The 23,203-nt window shown below is 49.5% G+C and overlaps 1 protein-coding gene across 4 annotated transcripts in view; it reads left to right on the top strand.

The window, feature by feature from the left end:
• LOC119389446 (protein gooseberry) overlaps positions 1 to 23,203 on the top strand; it is an 81,763-nt gene that overhangs the window by 53,999 nt on the left and 4,561 nt on the right. For 2 of the 4 annotated variants that reach the window (XM_037656705.2, XM_037656706.2), the window contains exons 2-5: positions 2,317 to 2,489; positions 5,561 to 5,849; positions 10,183 to 10,421; positions 12,912 to 13,152. In XM_037656705.2, the coding sequence (XP_037512633.1) occupies positions 2,317 to 2,489; positions 5,561 to 5,849; positions 10,183 to 10,421; positions 12,912 to 13,152 (942 nt within the window). The remainder of the gene's footprint in view (positions 1 to 2,316; positions 2,490 to 5,560; positions 5,850 to 10,182; positions 10,422 to 12,911; positions 13,153 to 23,203) is intronic. The other 2 variants (XM_037656709.2, XM_037656710.2) reach the window with 2 other exon arrangements.

A 23,203-nucleotide genomic window follows, 5' to 3' on the forward strand; every position in this document is an offset into this window, starting at 1 on the left:
TCGCGATCATCGCATCAGTGCGCGCGTCTCCTCCGAGCTATCGTTTAGACCACTGCTACATAAAAAGGAAAATAGTAAAAGAAAGAAAAGTAACTCAGCTAAACTTTTGGAACACAGATAATTTCTTCTTAATTGATCAACGGTTGAACAGCAATAAGAAAATGAGACGCTGTTTGCGCCATTTACTGACAGGTCCCACAAAAGAAACGTATGTTTAATATATACGTATATTCTCGTGGAAAGATTTGCGTGATATGTGTTATTTCGTTAAAACAATAATACATTGCTAGCGCTTGCAATGCGGCGGCATAAGATTTACTTTATTACGTCACACTATATGCAGCATTAATTTTCCGGATTAATTTTAACAACCTGGGATTCTTTCACATCCGACCGACATGCTATAGTTCGTTGGAATTATATTGCATACTAAAACGCGTATAGCACTTGCCTATAGTTCGTTAACTATTGCTCCTCCGTTTTCAGGATAGCAGAACGATGCTTAAACATTGCGGTTGCGTAATTTAATTTTTTTTTTTTTTGCTTGGTTTACGGACATTTTCTTCGCCAGTTTCCGATTAACAGTGATATGTCGAGACGATTCCACTTATACATCAATACAACTGCAATATTAAATTAAGCAGTTAACGGCCGGGTAGCAAAAAGTTAGTTAGTTAGTTAGTTAGTTAGTTAGTTAGTTAGTTAGTTAGTTAGTTAGTTAGTTAGTTAGTTAGTTAGTTAGTTAGTTAGTTAGTTAGTTAGTTAGTTAGTTAGTTAGTTAGTTAGTTAGTTAGTTAGTTAGTTAGTTATGTTGGGCCTTGTTGCGCAAAAGCAACTATAGTTGCTTTTGCGCCACAAGGCTATGCTGCGCCAGCCACATTGTGAGGAAAAAAACTCTAGTGAAGGTAGTAACTGTCCAAGAAAGTTAGTAACGGTTGCAGCTGTAACTGTTTACTAATGTAGGTAGTAAACAGGTAGTAAAAGGTTACTAATGGTCCAAGAAAGTTAGTAACTGTGGCAGTTACTACCTATTTGCTTGCAGTTACTATCTTTTTACTAACTTTTTTTAGGTGTGTAGTATAAAGGAGTCTTCATTCTGAAGGTGGCTAATATTTTTCTAAACATAAACAATACTAAATTTACTGCAACAGGCGAAGAACAGATGACTTGGGTAAGTGACGACGCTAAAGATGGTGTAGAACATTGTTTTTCTAGGATTCAGAACAGATAATGGTTGGCAATGTCTACAACTGACGCATGACCAGTGCTTTCGTATACATGTATATGCCTTTTTGTTCAGTGCGTCCGTTGCCAACTCTCGATGGTATTTGGTATTCCCTAATGCGAGATGCACAAGACGGGCAAGGAGGAGATAATATCTGCGCCTTATCCTCATACACAATGTCCAGCGTGGGCATGCATTGAATCTTATTCATTCTGCGTGCATTCATTCAGTTCCATTCTCTGCCCCTCTTTTACAATGATTGTGTGGGCTGGGTTGATGTTCTCCAATGAGATGGTCCGTGACATAAATATGCTTTCAGTAAGCAATGAAAATATTAGAGCAGCGAGTGCAGAAATAAAGTGCTGAATATTTCTGCAGTTGAGAGCTGTGGCTTGAAGTTTATAGTATAACCTAAAGACTTTTGCGTGAAATAATGCATCGGCTGGTTGCAAGCGTCACACAAAGAGCACAAAACAGATTTCGTTTATTTCTTGGTTTCACGTTTCGAGCGAGTTCTTTCTATTATGTTGATAGTATAAGGTATTCGATCAGTAACATTTCGTGTAGTCAAGAGTTCGACAAAAGTTCGTCTGGTCAGGCATTGGATGAGATGATTCACGGTCACTGACCAAGTCGGATTAGATGATCTGACGTTTCGGAACCGCATACGGGTTCCTTGTTCACTGAGCAGGACTCGAAGTCGTTGTCGATTATGTAGGCAGAACTTGACGCAACGAGCATGCGTACACGGCAGGCATAGTTCCTGGTGTCCTGTTCATTGTAGCTGGCGTCGACTGAATGATTAGTGATTCCAGAAGCCGGCGTGACGACACGTTCTTTTCCTTGGCGACGATGGCGGCGTTATCCCAGTCAATGGTATGATCATGTGCATGCGCATGCTCAGCGATGGCGTTTGTCATGTGATTGTTTTTAGTCACGTCACGTTGGTGCTCTTTGATGCGTCGAGAAAACTTTCCTGTTTCGCCAATATACATCCGACTTGGTCAGTGACCGTGAATCATCTCAACATTTCGTGTCTCTTGTATATCCAAGAACGAACGGTCATTCTTTCTCTTCGCCCGATTTTGCAGGCCAGGGTCGCGTTAACCAGCTGGGCGGCGTGTTCATCAACGGCCGGCCGCTGCCCAACCATATTCGGCTCAAGATCGTCGAGATGGCGGCCGCCGGCATCCGGCCCTGCGTCATCTCCCGACAGCTCAGGGTGTCGCACGGATGCGTCTCCAAGATCCTGAACCGCTACCAGGTACGCTCCCTCCCTGGTCATGCCGTCTATGGACCGCATGCCCGTGTGTCAAGCCTCGTATAATCTCCGCGGCCGGCCGGAAAAAGTCAGGCCCCCAGCGGGATAATCCGATTTCGGCTCACAACAGCCACAGAGACCGCGCCGGCTGATCCCTCGGAATCGGGCGACCGCATTGTGTTTCCGACCAGTGCAGTTAGCTGCAGTGCCTCCTTCGACAAGCTGCCGCTGCGTACGAGCCACGTTTCCTTGGGAAAAGAATTGACAGCGTTATCTGCACCACCGGTCACGTGCGCGACATCCAAATAACTGCCGCACAAGCGAGCATTGGTACTTAGCGCGCTCGAGGGACAAGGGACACGGCAACCACGTGACTACGAAGGCGCAGCGCTTTCCTCCAACTTTGTAATTGGTGCTGACTTTAGAAGAGAGAGAGAATAAAATTTATTGCGCTCTCGAGCTGGTCTGCAGAGCGCCTGTGGATGGGTCCTCAGTCCAAGACTCCCGCGGATGCCCGTCTGGCGCGTTCAACCGGCCAGATCTGGTCGTCCACTTCCCGGCTAGACAGCGCAGCCTCCCACTGCACGACGGGTATATTGCCGTTATAATCTGGCATCCCCGTGTTGCGCGGTATACTGCGGGTTTCTCGTCCCACCAAGGACAACTGTCTCTGTATTCTGTTGGGTAAAAAGCGCTGAGCGTTTCTAATATTTTCATTGTACCAGCATGACATAATTGCTCTAAATAGACCAAATCTTCGCCCTCCCATAGGGCGAAGATTTGTACAGTAGGGCGAAAGTGTACAGCAGGGTGATAAGGTATGGTCGACTAAACCGACGCTGACTTCATCTTCAGGAAGCGCCACTTCAGTCAGCTCGTAGGAAATGGCTGCGTTGGGACGCCGAGCTCACTTCCACATTGCGTGAGACTTAGATGACCCGCCGAACAACATGTTCAACAGTGCTCTCCTGTGAGCCGCGGCCATGTTTTTCCTCGCCGTTGTTAGTGTTAAGCGTTCTTTGTTACCACATCTGAAAATAGTGTATCGGATAACATTTGTTGCGTTACCTTCGAGGAGCATTGCGAAGCTGTCGTGCGTGCACAGCAATTTCCGCCAAACCGTTATGCATAGACATGTTATAAGCCAATTTATTTCAATAACTGAATCGACGTTTCGATGCCTTTTCTTATTTCCATGTCTCACATGGCCACTTGCCAATCATTTTTGAAAACATTTTGCCAGTGAACGCATTTTTGATCACGTTCTTGGCGCTGTTTAAAACATTTTCGCAAATACGTTTATTTCTCTTCTTGAAGCGACCAGACAGAGGGAACAAACAGGTAAAACAATTCGCTCTAATTTGTTGTGGTTACACGAAACCTGGCTGACGGTTGAGTGATAGAACACAACGACAAAACAAGAAGCAGCGACGCACAGCATACTGGCCAAGAAAGAGCAGCCCGGAGAGGTTGCGAGAACGTGGCGCGAGAGTCCGCGGGAGGCGGTTCGCTTCCTCAATATTACATGGTAGATGGAACGCTGCCCCCTCTTTTTCACGCTTGCCTCCCTTGTCTTCGCTGCGTCCAGCGGCCGACCAAATGGCCATGTTAGCGCGGCCGCATGGGAGCTCATCAGTTCCAGTCCGCCGTTTTGCTTCGTGCTGGCTGCTGCCGTATAGGCTTGCGCGCCTCCGTAGAACACACGCGCGGTAGCGGGGTGCGCGCGCAAGCGGAAGGCGATGAAGGAGGAGGGAGCTCGATGACTCCCGATGACTCCGCAGGTCACGCACCGACGCGCCACAATGGTGGTCTGCCTCTCGAGTTCTCGCAACTGAGTATCCATGTTTGCCTAGGCTCTACTTGCACTACACACGCCCTCAACACGCCTATACCGCCTAGCAGTCTCGATGAAATCTCCCTCGGAACGAGAACGGCCGAGGCTTCGTCCGCGCTTACTTAGTTCATCGAGGACACCGGCACGGGACGGGAAAGCTCTCGCAGTAATGCACACAACTGCACGGCGGCTGAGTTCTCAGGGAACGGACGCTGCGGGCCGACGCATGGGTTCTGAATGCGTTTCGATCGAGGCACAATGGCGTCAATGGTTCGGCGCGAGTAGCGCTTGCGGTGGCTTTGCGGCTTTTATGCGGCGCCGGCGATTAGGATGTCTACCCTGCGGTCGGGTGACACAGAGTCAATGGTGTTTAACGCCAGGTGAGGACGACGGTTGAGGGGTGTCAGAACCCCGCCTCGGTGTAAGCACGACCGTCAGAAACCGAGCGAGAAAGGAACCCAAAGCTCGCGTTGTACCTCTCTCTTTAGCGACTGTTGTTGACTATACGGCGTGTCGACAATTGAATTTTCCTCAACAATGAAGGAAAGTGTGATATGCCCCTCAGCGGCAAGCTCAGTTCGCTGGTTGAAACGCTCACAGAAACATCTACAGACCTGCGGCTGCTTCCTTGTAAGCAATACTTCTTCACCGCCGCGCAATTTTTGCTGTAGTTCGCTGCAGCAAAACCGGATGTTTTTTATCAATATGCCCGAAGCTTATCATGTGCAATGTAGTGCGATCTAAACACACAGGACGGCAGACACCAAAGGAGGGTATACTAAGCCGTATACAGTCCTTCCACGCTTCTGGTTGCTCCGCCTGAGCTGTCTCGTGGTGAGCATCATTCAAGGTTGATGTTTCCAATAGTCGCATCAACACGAAATTTAATTCCTTTGTACCACGTGCACATACACACGTAGCTGCTCTCTATGTTCACGTATACGAGTCACGTATATGTGGTGTTATCACGTATATGTAGTGTTATATCACGTATATGTGATGTTATCACCATATGTATATGGAGTATCACGTATATGTGGTGTTAGGCCTGTTGGTACATAGCTTGGAAAATCGACGAACCCAGCCTGTTATTTCATTAAAATGTTGCTAGTCCCAGCGTGTGTGGTCGTCTAAACGTCTTGCGTATACGTGTCTTTCAAGGCTCGGTTCTTCGATTTTCCAAGTTCACGTAGCCGGCCTCCTCTGTGTAATGCCTGAAAAGCGCTCTCGCCTTTCGCAGGAGACCGGCAGCATCCGGCCGGGCGTGATCGGCGGCAGCAAGCCCCGGGTGGCGACGCCCGAGGTGGAGAAGCGCATCGAAGAGTACAAGCGCGAGAACCCGGGCTCCTTCTCGTGGGAGATCCGTGACCGACTCATCAAGGAAGGTGTGTGCGAGCGCGCCAGTGCCCCCTCGGTGTCGTCAATCAGCAGGCTGCTGCGGGGTCCCCGTGATGAGGACGATGACACTAAGGGACTGCAGCACAAGCACTCCATCGACGGCATACTGGCCGCCAAAGATATGACAGCCGGTGGGTTGACACCCTCGCTGCTCCACAATGAAAGCGCTGGTGCCACCCCTTGCGTGCATCTCTTAAAGGGACACCACAGAGAAAAATACATTTCTCTCGCATTAGTAGATCACCCATTCACAATTCCGAAACCACCACGCTTGCCGCGAGAAGACTCGTCGTAAGCGAGAAAGCACGCAAAAAGAAAATGCAGGTGGCGACGCCACCTTGGAATTCCCGCACCAAACGTCGTGACGTCATTGACTTTTATCCCATCCGGCCCCACATAGTTCCTAAACAGTACGAATGAAATACATTGTCCTCTGATGGGGCCATAGACTAAACATACCAAGTTTCAGGGAATTTCGTTGAGCCAATGCCCCACAATACGAAAAACATTCTTCGCAATCCGTTACGTCACGTGCGGCGATTTCGGCGCGAAATTTAAAATGAAAATTAGATCTTGATTTTCTCCTCTATTAATAAACGCACGACGGTGAAATTAAAGATATTAAAGCCCTTATAGTACAATTTATCAATATAATCCAATTCCCTGCTTCACTTTAGTGTCCCTTTAAGACGTTGCTAAGCTAAGCTCCAGGTCGCGTGTTCGATTCCCCACCATGGAGGCCACATTTCGATGGCGGCGGCGAAATAGAAACATCTGTGTGCTTAGCAAATCCGCGTGCACGGCAAGCAAAATTAATGTATTCCGGGCACGCCATATAAACATACATCCCGGTAATGGCGCGTAAAACCACATAATTTTTTATTAGCGACACTTAACCAAAAGTCGACCCTAGCACGTTCCTTTTCAACGTTTACACAAACCTCTTTTCATTAATGAAAGGCAATCCTCGCATGAACATTTAAGAGAGAGCGTGAAAGAGCACTAGCCAGAATGAACGCTCCGATAGAGGCCACTTGTACGTCCGCTGACGTCGTATCCACGTGGTGAACGGCGCGTGCATGTTTCTAATCTTTTCCGCAGCATAAGAAGCGCGATTACCGAAGGTGATCTTCTAAGCTACATGCTCTTGATGTAAGCTGTAGCTCAGTTATCGTTCTACTGAACCGTCAACAAAAGAAGGATTCGCTTTTTGTCAGGCATGCATAACCATGTGAAGCCAAGGAAAGCATGAGGGGCGTTGTTTTGTAGTATTTAATTGAGGTGTAGTAGTTATCATATAAAGTTCAAAGTTTAAAGTTTATTTCACCAGAAAATTCTGGCTGGTCATCAGGGCTAAAAGCTGCTCTAGGCAGTTTGACTGGGCCCCTGAAGACCCTTACATTGGCATCATACGACGTTCACAGTACAAATGTGCATATGAGATTATAATTATAACATACATGAGTAATACTGTAAGAGTTTCAGTAGGGAGGTGGTCAACTTCCAGCTCGTAAAGATCACTTGCTACGTAACGTCATCTAGCAAAAAGAAAGAAAGAAAGTGTTCCGAACTCGCCGCTACGTTTACGAGTGGCGCTGGCTAACACTCCCACGCGCACACTTATAGCCAAGGAAGTGGATGGGGAAACAACCCCAACTGTAACTCACTTGGTAGAGCATCGCTCGCGTAATGCTCAGGTTGCGGGTTCAGTCTCGAGCGGCGGCCAGTTGTTTTTCGTCCAAGTTCCCTTGATTTCACGATTACTGCGCAGCCTACGCTTTCAGTAACTTAAATTGGATACGTCTACATGACGTGGCCGCATTCATAAATATGCTACCGAAAACTTGCTGGAACTGAACAACGGAATGCAGCGCTCTTTACCTCTGTTGTCTCCTCCCTTCCTAATCGTTCTATGCGCTGTTAACATTTTGAAATGCATCGAAATGCACGTCGTTTTTTTTTTCTTGTTTTCATTTCGTCCTCATCGCAACGTGGTCGTCTTGACTGGGAATCGAACCCGCGTCCTTGAGCTTAGCAGCTACCACGGCGGGTCGCAATTTCTCTTTCAGCGGTGTTTACATGTGTGTGTGTTGTGAAGTGTATACCTAGTGTATAATGGTTTGTAATTTCACTTCCTAGTGCTGTATTTGTTTGTCGTTTTATTGGGAACTCGCTTGCACATTGTGATTAACTTTCTGTATCTTTTCTTTTTTTACGAAGGCATGTTTTATAAAAGGCGACGATCGCGCAACGCATGCCATGTAACGCGCCATGTAACGATGGGCTAAGGGCACTTCAAGCTGCCTCAGTGCAGCCTTTGACCTGACTTCCCCCTGTCTGCAAGCCCTTGCAATGTAAAGAAAGAAAAAGAGGAGGAAGCGCTAACTTTCGAAGCGCGATTGCTGCATAACAGATAACAAATAATACACATCAGAAACAGAAATGAATCAAATCACCAGTGATGGAAGAGACCCCTGCGACACGATCTTATGCGACGAGAAAGTTGGCCAGTGTGCGAAGTACTCTGCCCGTTACCATGCACATTTGTAAGTTGCCGCCACAAGTTTGCGAATCGCACGATCGCATGCGCCAAATCCTACACTTTCTCGGCCACTCTTTGTTCGTGTGCTCTGTCGTGTTGGTTCGTGGCACGGATGTTCTAGAATGGAACGGATATCAACTCGTCCATCCTCCCGGCAGCGTTCGCGAAAGAAGCCGCTCTCGGCATCCACAGGGAAGCGGCGCGACGGAAACGCGCGCGGAGTAGGGTGTATCCCCGCGTTTGTATCACGCACTAGGCGACGTCTACGCGCAGTTGTGGGCTATGGCAAGAAGGGGGAGGGGTGAGGGCGAGCTACAAGGGCCGCCGGCGGGGTCAACTCGTGACGCCCCCGCCGCGGGGGCCGCCATTAATCGCGACGCGCGCGCTCGGGGCGGCGGCTGCAGCAGCTTCAGGAAGGACACTCGACCGCCGCCGCCAGCATTTTCTTTTCTTCTTAACTCGTTCCTCTTCCCGCCGCGTGCGCGTAATTAAATGACCACCGTAGTAAAGAAAGATTCGCCCGCTAGAACAGCTGGATCCCTCGATCGCCCTCTCCTAGCGAAAAGCGCTTGCTGTATAGGGATGAGTGTGGCTGACAGTTTTGTGCACGTTCTTGTATCTCTGCCACGTGATTTCGATGGCTATATACCCAAGTTAATACAGTAATCGGGTCTCATCACGTTCGTGGTCACACGCATGTCGCCAACTTAACCCAAAAAATTTAAACTGCACAGGCAACCATTCCAAATGGCTTCCTCACTTAGTCCTTCCGCCACTGAGTAGTTAGTTAGCGTCATTTAAGTTCTAAATGTGAACTAAGATACATACGCATGAATAACCCAAGGATCCGTCTAACGTGACGACAGCAAATGCTACAGCTCGCTTAGAATATTACCTCGCGTTTTTTTTGCTGTCAAGCGAGGAGAGAAAGCATTACGTGGCAGAGCTCCGTGAGTCCTGTGGGATCAGCACATTGACTGAGCAACTGACCAAATTTGACTGTGATATCGCTTGTTCAATTATTGGGAGTACGTGGTGCGTGTCATGTTTGGGGCCCCTGTGTGTATCCAACCGGCTGCATGCATGTTTGCTCTCGTAGTTTTTACCGTCCCTACGTTTATTGGCATCCGAGGTCGCGGATTCGATTTCCAGCCGCAGGGGATGCATATTAAAAACGGAATAGTGTCCTCAGATTGCACTTCAAAGTTCAGCAGGTTGTCAAAATTAATCCGGAGTGCCCAACTAAGGCGTGACCACGGGCTTCGGCAGGGGGGTGCAAAAGGGGCACTTGTTCCTCCCGAGCCACACCAGCCCTCCCCCACCGCGATGCAACAGGGGTTTGAACCCCTCAAGACAAAATCCTGCCGACGCTCATGGGCGTGGCTCATAATTCTATCATCGTGCTGCTGCGCACGAAAACGCAGAAATTTTACAGCGATCTATCTAGTCCAGTCACACAGAAGAAGAGGACACGAACGGGCGGCTACATGGGCGGCCAAGTACTCTCAAAACCCTGGCGCGTTTTCCGCATCGTTAATGGTTTCCTGAAGAACTTCCCTTGTGCAAGCCAGCGCTTCGCGAGCTTAGCATATGCATATCCCATTAGACCTCTCACACATGAAAAAAAAAATGACCAAAATTACCACATTTAATGATATACTCGTACGTACTGTACTCATTGCACCGCCTAAGCGAGAATTCTGCGTAAGTGCTGCGACGGATGCGGCCACATTGCTTACGCACATATAATTCCGAGTTCTCCAGTATTTTGTTTTCCTTTAGTACTATACTGACTAGCAACCCTGGGTTATAATAGTCAATGAATTTTTCCCGTCCTTCATGTTTTACACACATGCATCGCCCTCGTAATACAAAACGATTGCAGCCAATTGCCACCGACGCGAACTGTCTTCTCGACGCAGGCTCCCGACTGTCCGGCGGCGAGTGCAGCATGGATTCGTACTCTGACGGCGAGTGCGGGGGCGACCCGACAGCCGAGCCGGGGCTGACGCTGAAGCGGAAGCAGCGCCGATCGCGCACCACCTTCTCGGCGACGCAGCTGGACGAACTGGAGAAGGCGTTCGAGCGAACCCAGTACCCGGACATCTATACGCGCGAGGAGCTCGCGCTGCGGACGCACCTCACCGAGGCAAGGGTCCAGGTACATCCACACGCTGCGGGCGGCAGCTCTGACTGCACGCGCAGACAGGCCGGGATGCTCGCTCGTTCAACTTTCGGTGGCCAAGGAGGTGGTGGCGCAGTCAGAGGAGTCTTTGACGTCTGTTTAACAGAACCTGCTAACGTGGTAGTGGATTGCGGTATGATAACAGCAATATATACAGACGCCTGGATACGGCATCTATAGCTGTTGCGATAGCGCTGTATAGCTCGTGACCAGCAACTGTATCGTGTACAGCAGTGTCGTTAGCTGGTCTATAGTTGGTATGTATCCATCGCGAATAACAGCGCGGAAAACGAGACGAGGCCCTCAGAAGGGAGAGACAAGAACAAGCGCTGTTCGCGCTCATACAATGTCTCTCCTTTCTGTGTGCCTCGTATCGTTTTTTGCGCTGTTATTTGCGTTGTATCGTGTGCATGCGACCGTGATCCTAACCTATTAGTTCACTGCGAAGTCACAGAGCAGCGAGCAGTCTACATGTAGTTGGCCGGATATTATGGAAGTAGCGTAGTTGTTGATTTTATACACCCATCTGGATCAGCACAAGTGCCTCAGGAGCACCGCAGAAGATTTGCATAAGAGGGGGCTGGGGAGTCAAGCTGGACTAGCTGTGCATTGAGATGATACTGAGGTACGCAAAAGAAATCCGCTGTTGCTGTGATCAAAATTTGAAGTGTGGTTGTGCAAGGTTCGCTCAATGCTTAGAGCAAAATGCAGCCTCTAATTATGGATGCTAATTATAAATGACGCCTCTAATCATGATCGTTGCCTGAGCATCGTTGGTGTGCTCCGCACCGTATTACGTACTACATGTGTATGCCGACGCGCACTTTATCACGGCGTGACCGAATGCTTGTTGCTGACTATTGGATGGAGCAAGTCGCACTATTTTAAATGCGAAACATTTCTTAGCGAACTTCTGCGACTTTGAGCGTATCTATCTGTATCTCTATCTATCTAGCCGCCTACGACTTTGTGCTCCCCGGGCCGTTTCGTTAATGGGATGTACACCAAAATTGTAGGGGTGTGCAAATATTCGAAAATTTTGAATAACGAATCGGATAGTGTTCTATTCGATACGGTACCCGAATCGAATCGAATAGTGCATATATTTCGAATATTTTTCGAAGAATTTTTTTAATAATCAGCAACGACGAAAAATACTCGAATGAACGGGACGTTAGAAGAGCGAGGAGTAACTTTTCTTGTCTTCATCATTGAATTACCTAGATGCGTGCAGTCAGTGGCGTAGCCAGGGGGAGGCACACCAGACCCGTGCCCCCCCCCCCCCCTCCCGCGATTTTTTTTTCCCCATGGGATACAGAGCATAAAATGACACTCGACCACACTTATCTGGCCAGACCCCATGTCGAATCAAGGAGGTTTCTTAAGGAGGTTTCATTTCTTAATGAACAAAGCTGGGCAAGAGAATTTTCATGGGAAAGTTGTAGATAGGTTTGCAAAACGTCCGATTAGACAGTTTCCGACTTCCTATCTATTAAGCATCAGTGTTTTCCTGCTTACTGTGGGTGCTTGCGAAGCGCGCAAGCACCCACACACACACACACACACACACACACACACACACACACACACACACACACACACACACACACACACACACACACACACACACACACACACACACACACACACACACACACACACACACACACACACACACACACACACACACACACACACACACACACACACCACACACACACACACACACACACACACACACACACACACACACACACACACACACACACACACACACACACACACACACACACACACACACACACACACACACACACACACACACACACACACACACACACACACACACACACACACACACACACACACACACACACCACACACACACACACACACACACACACACACACACACACACACACACACACACACACACACACACACACACACACACACACACACACACACACACACACACACACACACACACACACACACACACACACACACACACACAGCACACACACACACACACCACACACACCACACACACCACACACACACACACACACACACAACACACACACACACACACACACCTATATATATATAATACGCACTGATAATCTTGAACGCGTAAGCATGTGTGATTTATATTATTGCCTGCAAATACGCATATTGTTTAATGCCACACATATAGCCTTCTTCTGGAAGCTCTACATGCGATTCGGTCACGGCAGTTATTTTGTACAAGACCTGTAGCAAACGCCCCAGTCCTGCCGATCCCTGGCCTCCGCTCCCTTTTATACCGACGGGGTCAAACTTGCTTGGCACCGAGGGAGGCGACCTTTCGGAACCGTACTGCATGCAACTTTTAGCAGTCTGGCCGCCTTGTGAACCGTCTGCAGCATGCTGGTCGGCAGGAGATCCCCCTCGATTAACAGTGCAGTGTTTGTTTGCACACAGGTCTGGTTCAGCAATCGGCGTGCGCGCTGGCGCAAACAGATGGGCAACCAGCCGATGAACGGCTTCCCGTCGCTCGGCATGCCCGTGTACCCGGCCGCCACAGCCGCTGCCAATCAATATCTCCTGCAGTCCACCGAGCCTCAGTCCTACGCGCCGCCGCACCATGCGACCCAGGCGCCGCAAGGTCAGTGGAACTTCCACGCTGATCCCTCTTCTATGGACTCGGAACGAATTAAAAGCGGTGCGTACTCAACTCTCTGCTAAGGAACCATATGTGTCACCGTATGCTTGTACGTGTTACAGAAAAAAGAAATGTATGCAGTTGCAGTTAGAATTACTTCATTCAGACAGCGAAGCTCTACAGGATCTGTACATTTTCACTGCCCTCAGAAGCACCTGTTAGGCTGACCATATATATGGGAGCGTCCGCACAGGCGCATGTCGACTCATGCGCGTGACGGTGACTGAGCATATTGTTCCGTGCTTGTTTTTCTGTTTATATGGATTATAGATGTCAATACAGTCCGTAGGAATAGCCCGTTTAATACTAATAATAATGTGTTTATATATATATATATATATATATATATATATATATATATATATATATATATATATATATATATATATATATATATATATATAAACACATTATCATCATATATATATATATTACGCGTTGTTGTAGCCAACTGGATGAAGAGGAAGAAAGCCATATGGTATGGCAGGCGTACTGTAGGAAGACGAGGAGGATGAAGTGAAGCTGATGCGACGGTGCCATCTCTGTGACATGACACAATTTCGTGACACAATTTGACAATTACGTTCTGCGGAATTTGCGAAAGAAATGCCTTATCCTATACCATCTGAGTTCCGAGATGCGCTTGTGCAGAATGTAACTTTTTTTGTTTGTATTACAAATAGCAAGTAAATATTAGCCGTCCCGTCGTAATCATTCACAACTTTTGTTTTTATTTTTCATTACTTTTTTCTAAATTTAGGCTTGTATCGAAACACAAACAGCAAATTGTCTGTACTTGTTTCCTCCTCAGCTGCATTTTTTTTTAATACGTTTCCATTCAACGCATGCGTTGACGCTTGCCGAAGCACGTTCGGAGCTACCCGAAATCACTTCGCGAAAACGCGCGCAAGGAGCGTGACGCCGAGTGCCAAAAGGTTCCTACTGTTTGAAATCAAAACCCCGAGATCGTGAAAATTTTGAGGCCGGACGAGGTCTTTCGCTTCTCCATTTTTCTCCGTAGTCCACAGAGTTTACAATGAGGTGACATTCACGTAGTAATCATTTAAAAGCCTTTGTGGAAAGTGTCAGTTGTCAAGGCGGCCATAGCAAGGCCACCCAACCAACTACAGGCCACGTTTCCCCTAACTACAATGGGTAGCGGGATCGAATCTCCAAGAAGTGGTACATTTTACTTCTTCCTTTTTTCTTTCTCTTTTTTCACTACACGTGCATCCTTCTCATTGTTACATATGCGCGCAATTGCTCATTCTCTAGTGCCGCCATCTATGCACCGCCTTCAACTAAAGGACAGCAACTAGCGCCACCTATGTTACGCGTCTGTAACCTTGATCTGGAGAATAAACAGTTCCACTTCTGCTCTCGACTGGGCTGGTCCCGTATTCATCGCGGCCCAACAACAACGAAACATAACATGGTGTCAGAGTGATCGCAACCACCCCGCAACTATGGCCAGTGCCTTCCTGCAACCACCGGCACATTCTTCAGTGGTTATTCAGGAAAGGAAACAGGCACCTAATTTCTGTCTGCCTATAGGCGACACGGCGCAGTGCCTTGTAGGGGTGGGGGCAAGGAGGGAATAAAAGAATAGTAGGAAAATAGAGAGAAAAGTGATAGGAGCACATCCATCCAACGAAGAGAAAAGAGGACAGGAAAGATGGGGAAACGGTCACGGGAGTTCAGGGACGGGTCCGCGAAACACAGCTAGAGGCACGGTGCACAACATCGGCGAAGCGGCGAAGGCCCCGTCGATGAGCGGCGCACGGCATAGCGGGCGAGGAGTCCGTCACGGGGCGCCGGTCAGCGAGAGGTACGAGGAGTAATCCAGGACATCGCGGTCGGCACGTCCGTCTTGCTTGAAATCCAGCGAGCGAATCCATCGGCACATTTCGAGCCAGGTGACAACCCGCAGCAAGCCTGGGAGGACTGGAAAGAAGCGTACAACATCTACGAGCAAGCTTGTGAGTACGCCACCAAGCCTACAGCTACGCGTAGTGCCCTACCTCTCCATGTTCTCAGGCCCCACGGCCGCCGCGTCGCCCAGACATTTCCCCCTCCACCTCCAACCACCGACGGCGAGCAGCCGACGGATGAAGTTACGTACCTCCTGGAACAGTTCGACGCCCTCAACAGACCATACAAAAACGTAATACAGGCGTCTGCTGCGTTCAACACGATGAAGCAAAAAGAAAACCAGACATTCGACGGGTTTGTAACGGACCTTCGGAGGCAAGCAGAAAAATGCGACTTTGGGGAGAAAAAAGACCGACTTATTGGCGACCGCATCGTCGTAGGAATCAGAGATGCAGCATTAAGAGAGCGCCTTTTTCGCGAACGGGACCTCACACTCGTCAAAATCATAACAACGTGCAAGGCAGCGGAAATATCCAAGAAGCACGTAGAAGAGATCCAGGAGCCGAATTTCGAAGTGCAAGCCCTACAGAAGCCGAAACAATGGAACTCACAAAAACCAGCAACAATGGAGAACCGGCAACAGAAACCACAGCTGAAGCTGCAACAAAAGTGTTCACGCTGTGGAACAACGCACAGACCACGCGAATGCCCTGCCTATGGTTGCAACTGTTAAAACTGTGGCAAATTCGGGCATTTCGCCAGCCTGTGTAGGCAAGGCCAACGAGGCAGCAGTACCTCCCGCCAGCGAATAGGTCTCCTCGAAGATCCACAGCAACAGGATCAGCAGCAAGAATTTTTCTTGGAGAGTCTCGACCTCCACAACATCAACAGCAACTTGGAGTGGACAGAAACGGTCAACGTAAATGGCTACAACGTCAGCTTCAAGCTAGACACCGGCTCCGACGTAAACATCATGCCAAAAAATCAGTTCAGCGCATGGCCATCGCAGCCTGCATTCAAGCCAACAGCAGCACGAGTGACAACTTATACGGGACAGCAACTTCCCATAGACGCTGAATGCGAGCTGTGCTGCTCAACTAAAGAAAAAGAGTGCACCCTGAAGTTTCTCGTCGTCAGCCAACCGCTGAAGCCGATTTTGGGCGCCAACGCATGCGAAGCCCTGAATCTCGTCACGAGAAGGCAACCGCAGCAAACAACTGTAGCTGCGTGCACAGCAACGCAACGACTTTAAAACGTGCTCAACGACTTTCCTGATGTATTTGAAGGCATCGGAAAACTACCTGGAGTTTATTCCGTACAACTGAAGGAAGGAGTAACTCCCACGGTGTCAGCTCCATGCCGTGTACCCAGCGCATTAGAGCACAAAGTGAAAGCAGAACTGCAACGAATGCAACAAAATGGAATCATCACCGAAATCACAGAGCCTTCCGAGTGGGTCCATCCGATTGTTATCATCACCAAAAAAGACGGCAGCGTCCGACTGTGCTTGGATCCTCGGAACTTAAATAAGGCCATCAAAAGACAACACTACCAGGTACCTGTGGCGGAGGAACTCTTCGCAAACTTGAGCGGTGCAAAAATATTCTCCGTCCTTGACGCAAAAAGTGCTTTCTACCAACTGGTATTGGATGAAGCAAGTTCACGTTTGTGTACGTTCACGACGCGCTGGGGAAGATATCGATTTTTTCGTGTTCCATTTGGCCTCGCAACAGCCCCCGAGCTCTTCGAGCAAGCTATTGACAGGGTCTTCGAACGGCAGCTTACCGTCAAGCCCTACTTCGACGACGTTCTGGTCGCATCACGAAACCTTGAAGAGCACGAGAAAGACCTCAGGAATGTGCTCACAGTAGCACGCGCCAACAACCTAAAACTCAACAAGGCCAAGCTCCAGCTGGGTTTGACGGCAATTACGTACTTGGGTCACCAACTCTCACCTCAAGGGATCGCTCCAGACCCAGACAAAGTGAAAGCCATCAAAGCCATAACGATGCCATCAGGCAAGCAAATGACAGCAGCAGACACACTGTCACGTGCATCAGACTCATTTAGCCAGATGCAAACAGCGGATCATGATCAAGGACTTCTCGTATCAACTTTGATCCAAGCAACTCCAGCAAGAGGAGGAAAATCCCCAGCTGAGCTGTTAATGGACAGGAAGTTGCGCACATTCCTACCAACCCTTCCAAGCGTACTACGACCGAGCTTTCCAACTGCAACTCACCACATGCTTATCCACGAAAGGCAAAATCAGCAACACAAACACGGGGACTGCCACACGAGAAATCTCTCGGCACTAATTCCTGGTCAGCCTGTGTGGCTCCACCTCAATCAAAAATGGGAAAAAGCCACCGTGGTGAACGTCGGCCCAGGACCTCGAAGATACGCCGTAAAGACAAACACCGGAGGCATCTTCTTCAGAAATCGCATCCATCTGCGACCAAGAAACACACAGCAGACTGTTGCAGAGGCTTCGCCAGAGGACTACGAGATAGCTGAGCCGAGCCCACCAGTTACAACACAGCAAGTTGAGGAACGGCCTCGCCCACCTCAAACAACCCGCTCCGGAAGAAGGATCAAGCCTCCTGCACGCTATCCCAGCTTAAGAAGCGACTTCACTTTAAACTGAAAGGCTGGGTCACAAAAAAAAAAAAAAGGGCGTGTTACATATGCGCGCAATATTCCAGCTCTAGTGCCGCCATCTATGCGCCGCCTTCAACTAAAGGACAGCAACTAGCGCCACCTATGTTATGCGTCTGTAACCTTGATCTGGAGAATAAACAGTTCCACTTCTGCTCTCGACTGGGCTGGTCCCGTATTCATCGCGGCCCAACAACAACGCAACATAACACTCATGATACCTCGCCCTGGAGGGTGATGCACCTGAAAGACTACTCCTTTTCTGCCTCTCAACGACTCACTCCGTCGCCGCGCCACCTCCGACATGACGCCTCCAACTAAACCCTCACATTGAGTACGGTCCCTAGAATAACTGCAGAGGCATAGCCAGATTTTTTTTTTTTTTTGGGGGGGGGGGGGTGAATGAGGGGGGTTCAACCATACATCTCATACCATAAGTCCCCGGCAGTGGCGGAGTGTCTGACCACGGCGGTTGTGAGACTTCCAACGCAGCGGAGGGTACAAAAAATTACTAAATCCAGGCAGGCGGCCACTGGAAAATGCCCTTAGCGCTCGAGCTCACTTGTATACGTGAAGTTAAATGGAATATCATTGGCCTTAGCGATGCTGGGGAAGCGTGCACAGTGCACCATGTGCACTTCCTCTGTTATTCGGAGGGCTCCTGAAGAAGCGATAGTACTGCGTGGAGTTTCGAATCCGCAACGACATTGCGGGTAACGTTGATGGATTTTACGGCATCAGTGAAAAGGTAGCACGCCTCGTGACAAAACATTAAGATACAAACTGAAAGCAGTACAATAGCACGCTTCTACGTCCAGCCATGAAGACGAAGACCTAATGCGTACGTAGTTCACGTTAAAATCGAGTGTATTTCACACACTCGTTACACTTCCTCAAGTGAACAAATGATTTCGAAGAACCGGTGAGAAGCCACGTGACAAGACACCGGTGCTAGTACTAAGTAACAGCGTATTATGATCGGACTTCACGGCTTGGCGCCGCTGGATCGTCAGAATGGTATGGCGGCATCAGCCCTGCTTTCTTCGACCTCAACGTTCCCCGAAACGCACCAGATGCGGCGACAACACTGCACTTGTGTGCTGAACCCTTCAAGGCTGGCAGTTCCCTCTTCAATCGCCTTAGACACGCTTGGCTGACTTTGACGCCTTTATGGCCTGAAGATGAACTATTTGCAGTCCAGGCTGCTCGGAGGAGGCAGTCGCTTGTGCACTGCTATGTTCACTATGCTTCTGCGAGATGCACCCAACAATGCGAGATGCGACTTCTGCGAGATGCGACTTTGGGACCCTGCCGGCGGCTGGCCGTCACCTGCACCGGCGACGCATCGAGGCCAGGAGGGACTTGCAACTGTCAACACAGCTGACATCACGGCCAGTCTTCAGGAATGTGTGCTGCACTAATCCCTTCATTGTGTGTATGGTCCTTTGTGGCTTTGTGACCCGAGTAAGAGCTGGCCGTCGTCTGCACCGACGGCGCTATCGAAGCCAGGAACGACTGCACCTGACAGCACACCTGACAACGCAGCTCGTTTCCGGGAATGTGCACCGCCGAGATCTCTTCTTGGTGTGTATAGTGTCTTTCGTGTCTTGTTCGCCTCCCGGGACCGTCCGTCGTCCAGGTGCACCGCTTCTCTCTTTCCCGGAGTGCGAAGGAGGCAGTGCTTACTTATGGCGTATTCGGCTGGGCGATTTTGAGCGCTCTAGAGCGCTCTGAAAAGTGGTCGCGCCTTCGGTTGGCAAAATCCGAGCGCTCGAACTACCTTCGGTTGGTTCTTTCGGAGCGCCAGCCTCCGACTCGGAGCGCTCCCAACCGCTCTGACTTCGAAGTGAGAGCGTGGTGCGATCTGGCCGGGAGGGGGGATCACGTGGCAATAGACGCCGCGTTTACCGGCAGGTGACAGGGTGACAGCGCGAGCGCGCATTTCAGAAGGGGAGAGCATCGGACGCGTAGTACTTCGTACATGTGTGTTGTATCGTGTTCGTGGCGTTTTTGAGCGTTTGTGTGGTGAGTTCACATGTACCGAGCCATAACTGCACCATGTCGAAAAGGAGGCGGCTACTGAAGGCGGACGAAACGTAAATGGGGTCACAGCAGCTCGCAGACGAATGCCTTCACATCGATGACGCCGAGCAACTTAATAGCGTATGCTAACGCATTACATGCGAGTACAAAGCTTAATCGTGTTGGCAATAACAAGCGCTCTATGCCGAGCTCGCGTGTGATCGTGAACGGCGTAGGCGACGGCCGGCGTCCGCCATGCTAGGCCTACCTCTCGGAATCGTGAGTGGCGGCGAGCTGTTGCGATGTGCTCGTCGTTCGCGAAGGCGTAGTTGTAGTGATTATTTTCTTATATAACGAAGCGTGACTGTGCAAAATTGTTTGTTTTCTGCTTTATTACGAGGATACGAAGTCCTCCAAGTGTGCATGCCGAGGCGCCCTATGTGGGCGGAGCCTACGGCTGATTGCTCGTTCGCCCCGTGTGTGCTGAATCGCCGTACGCCACATGCCGGACATCCGACGCCGCACGCCAGATCGGAGGCAAAATCGTACTATCTGTCTCGCCCTTAAAACAGCAGCTCGGGCGATGATGCTAGCTCGGATGGTCAACCCCATTTGTCGATGTTTACCCGGCGGCTTCCCGCGCTGGTTGCACGGTGGCGCTACAGGCGCGCTGCTCTGAGATCGTCGATCCATTCGGTTGGTACGCTACCTCTCGCGCTCCGATTGCGGGCTGCCTCCGCATCTGCCGACTCCGATCCAGAGGATCGGAGCGACCAACCGAATACGCCATTAGTGGGCGGAGATGAAGACAACGTGTTTGATTGGACTGTCCTGGACTTGACTGTTTCCTCCAACATAAAGTCCCTAGATTTTTCCTTGTTCTTTCCTAAGTACCGACAACCATTGAAGCGCCGGCGACGAATCTCATTGGCTAACGCTCGTTTTCGGCAGCCATGTTCTTCCTCTTTTCCAGCACCTGGTGAAACGCGTCCCCCATTCACTAATGACAGGGGGTTGACGGGAGGAGAAAGGCGCGTCGCGGTAGCATATTGTCCGCTGAAAGGTGCGTGGCTAATGTACTTAGACGCACATGGCTTTGTAAATCTTCCAAGTTAGGAAGAAAATGGCGTCGGACGCCAGCTGCGCGTGAGAGAGGGCCGTGAAGGAAGCAGTTGTCGGTACTTAAGTAAAAGCGAAAAATCTAGGGACTTTACTCCAAAAGGGAATCCTGGGAAGGCCCAGGCTTTATAACGCGAGCGTCGGCACGCTCCAAGCTGGCTGCGACAAGCTACCACGAGGCTTCGACAGGCCACGTCGAGGCTACGTCGACGCGACGCAGCGTCGCTAGACGACGCTACGACACGCTACCAAAACGACATGTAAAATAAACGTTACTGTTATCAGCTCCGGCTCCTGAACTCTACTTCTCCCTGAGGCCAGGCTGCTCCCCGGTCCTATGGGCAGACCCCCGATCACACTAAGCGCAACAAAACGTCGGCCATGACACTGGTACATTCGTTCTACATACGGAGGCGGATCCAGATATCGCCGTCGACGGAACTTGCAGTGTACACAGGACGGACTAGAGATACTACACATATAGAGTAACTCTATAGACCTGTTAAGAGAAAAAACGCCGCCATGCTGGGCTGCGCGCGGGAGTACAACGGCTGACGTCGCAGCCTCGGCAGTGCATTTTTGGGGAGTCACGCCAGTTTAGCGCAGCCCAGAGAGGATTATGGCGGCGCCCAGGGAGCCGCCTGTGAAAAGGTCTATAGGACTGACTAGAGTTACTGCTACCTTTAGGTAGCAGAGTTGCGCATAGGAGAAACCACAGCTATGCGGTGAAGTCGCACTCTGTTTTTGCAGGCGGCATGCCTACAGTGTCGCTGATTAACATGTCAGGCGTGTGGAAGACCGGCGATAAACATTCGCTGTCGATGACTACTGTTACTTCAGTTCACTGCAGCGGCGGCGGCGTCGAGAAATACAAAAATTGGCCCGAGCGTCAGCTTCTCCGCAATGCATGGTTGCTAGCGGCGTTTGGAAGACAGATGCGCAACTCTGCTACCTAAAGCTAGCATATACAGTAACTCTAGGACTGAATTGATGATGGCGCCACCTAGCAGCGCTCGAGAAGTAACAAGGGTGCTCATTCAGACGAAATGGCTGATAGTTGCGAAGGCGCCGCTGAAGGTACCTCTGAAACGACTTGCTAACGGGCCCGAACACTAACTACACACTCTAAGCCAAAAGAGAGCAACGGGGGTATAGGGGTTCCTCCTTTGAGGGAGCAAGTGCATTGCCACTCCCATTACTCTCCTAAAAGGAGCAACGGCAATGGGGACGAACCGTTGCTCTTCTTTCAGCTGCTCCTTCAGGGGATGAACGGTTAGTCCCCCCAGTTGCTCCTTGAGTACCAACTGTTACTCCTTCCTGATGCTCCTCAAGGGAGCAACGGATGCTCCTTCCCGTTACTCCTTAGATCTTCTTGGGCCAAAAAAATCGTTTTTGATTGACTTATAGAGCATATTCAGGTTTATACAGACATTTGTTTGGATGTACAAACGATATACAAACACGTCATTCAGAAATAAACTTCAGAAAATTTGCAACAAACACACAGGATTCGAACTCGCGACCACTTAATCGCCATGCGCGTACGCTAACCACTAAGCCACCACACGCTACGGCCCCGTCTGAACAGAAACGGGGTTATGTAGGTACCGACGGGTCGCTGCGCGTTCTGACACGTTAGTGAAATCAGCATAGGCGTGCAGAACCAGTGGTGATGTTCGAAAGAGAATGGAAAGTAACAGTGTAAACATCTTAAAACGTCAGGGTAATGAGTCTCTCGCGAAAACACAGGCTTTGCCAGAGCTCCCTTTTGCGCTAGCTAAAAGGCCAGTAATTTCTTTTTTCTTTTTGGCCCTGAGGTGTGTTTTCTTCTTTATTATCATTATTATTATTAATATCCATAATAATATTATATTTTATGTTTTTGCGGAAGAGTCAGCTCCCCTTTGAAAAGACAACACAGCCCGAGCTGATAACGTCCATTTGCTCTGAGATAAAACGCAAAGCCAAACTACCGCGAAGCAATAAAATGCCGCGAATGTGGCATTTTATTGCCACATTCTCAGGCTATATACTTATGCCAAATGTTATATGCAAACACACCATTTAACTTGCGACGACGGCAGCTTCAGGTGCTGGCGTTCTAGTGCAACCATGCCTTTTATTAGGAACATTTAGCTTGTATTAGGGGCTTTTAGCTTTACGCTACCGTGTTACGAGTTACCAGAAGGAATCTGTGCATGCGCAGGCCTTTACGGAACGTGAACTACTCGCCGGATCGGCTTTACGTTTACGGCCCTATCTCGCAAATCCGCCTTCGTTCGCGGCTACACGCGATACCCGCTTTGCCGAGGCTCCAGCCACCGAGTAAAAATAGTGAGCTAGAAATCGAATACCGAAGCCGTAAAAACGTGAGAAGCCT

Source organism: Rhipicephalus sanguineus, chromosome 4, assembly GCF_013339695.2.
Source record: "Rhipicephalus sanguineus isolate Rsan-2018 chromosome 4, BIME_Rsan_1.4, whole genome shotgun sequence".
NCBI lineage: Eukaryota > Metazoa > Arthropoda > Arachnida > Ixodida > Ixodidae > Rhipicephalus > Rhipicephalus sanguineus.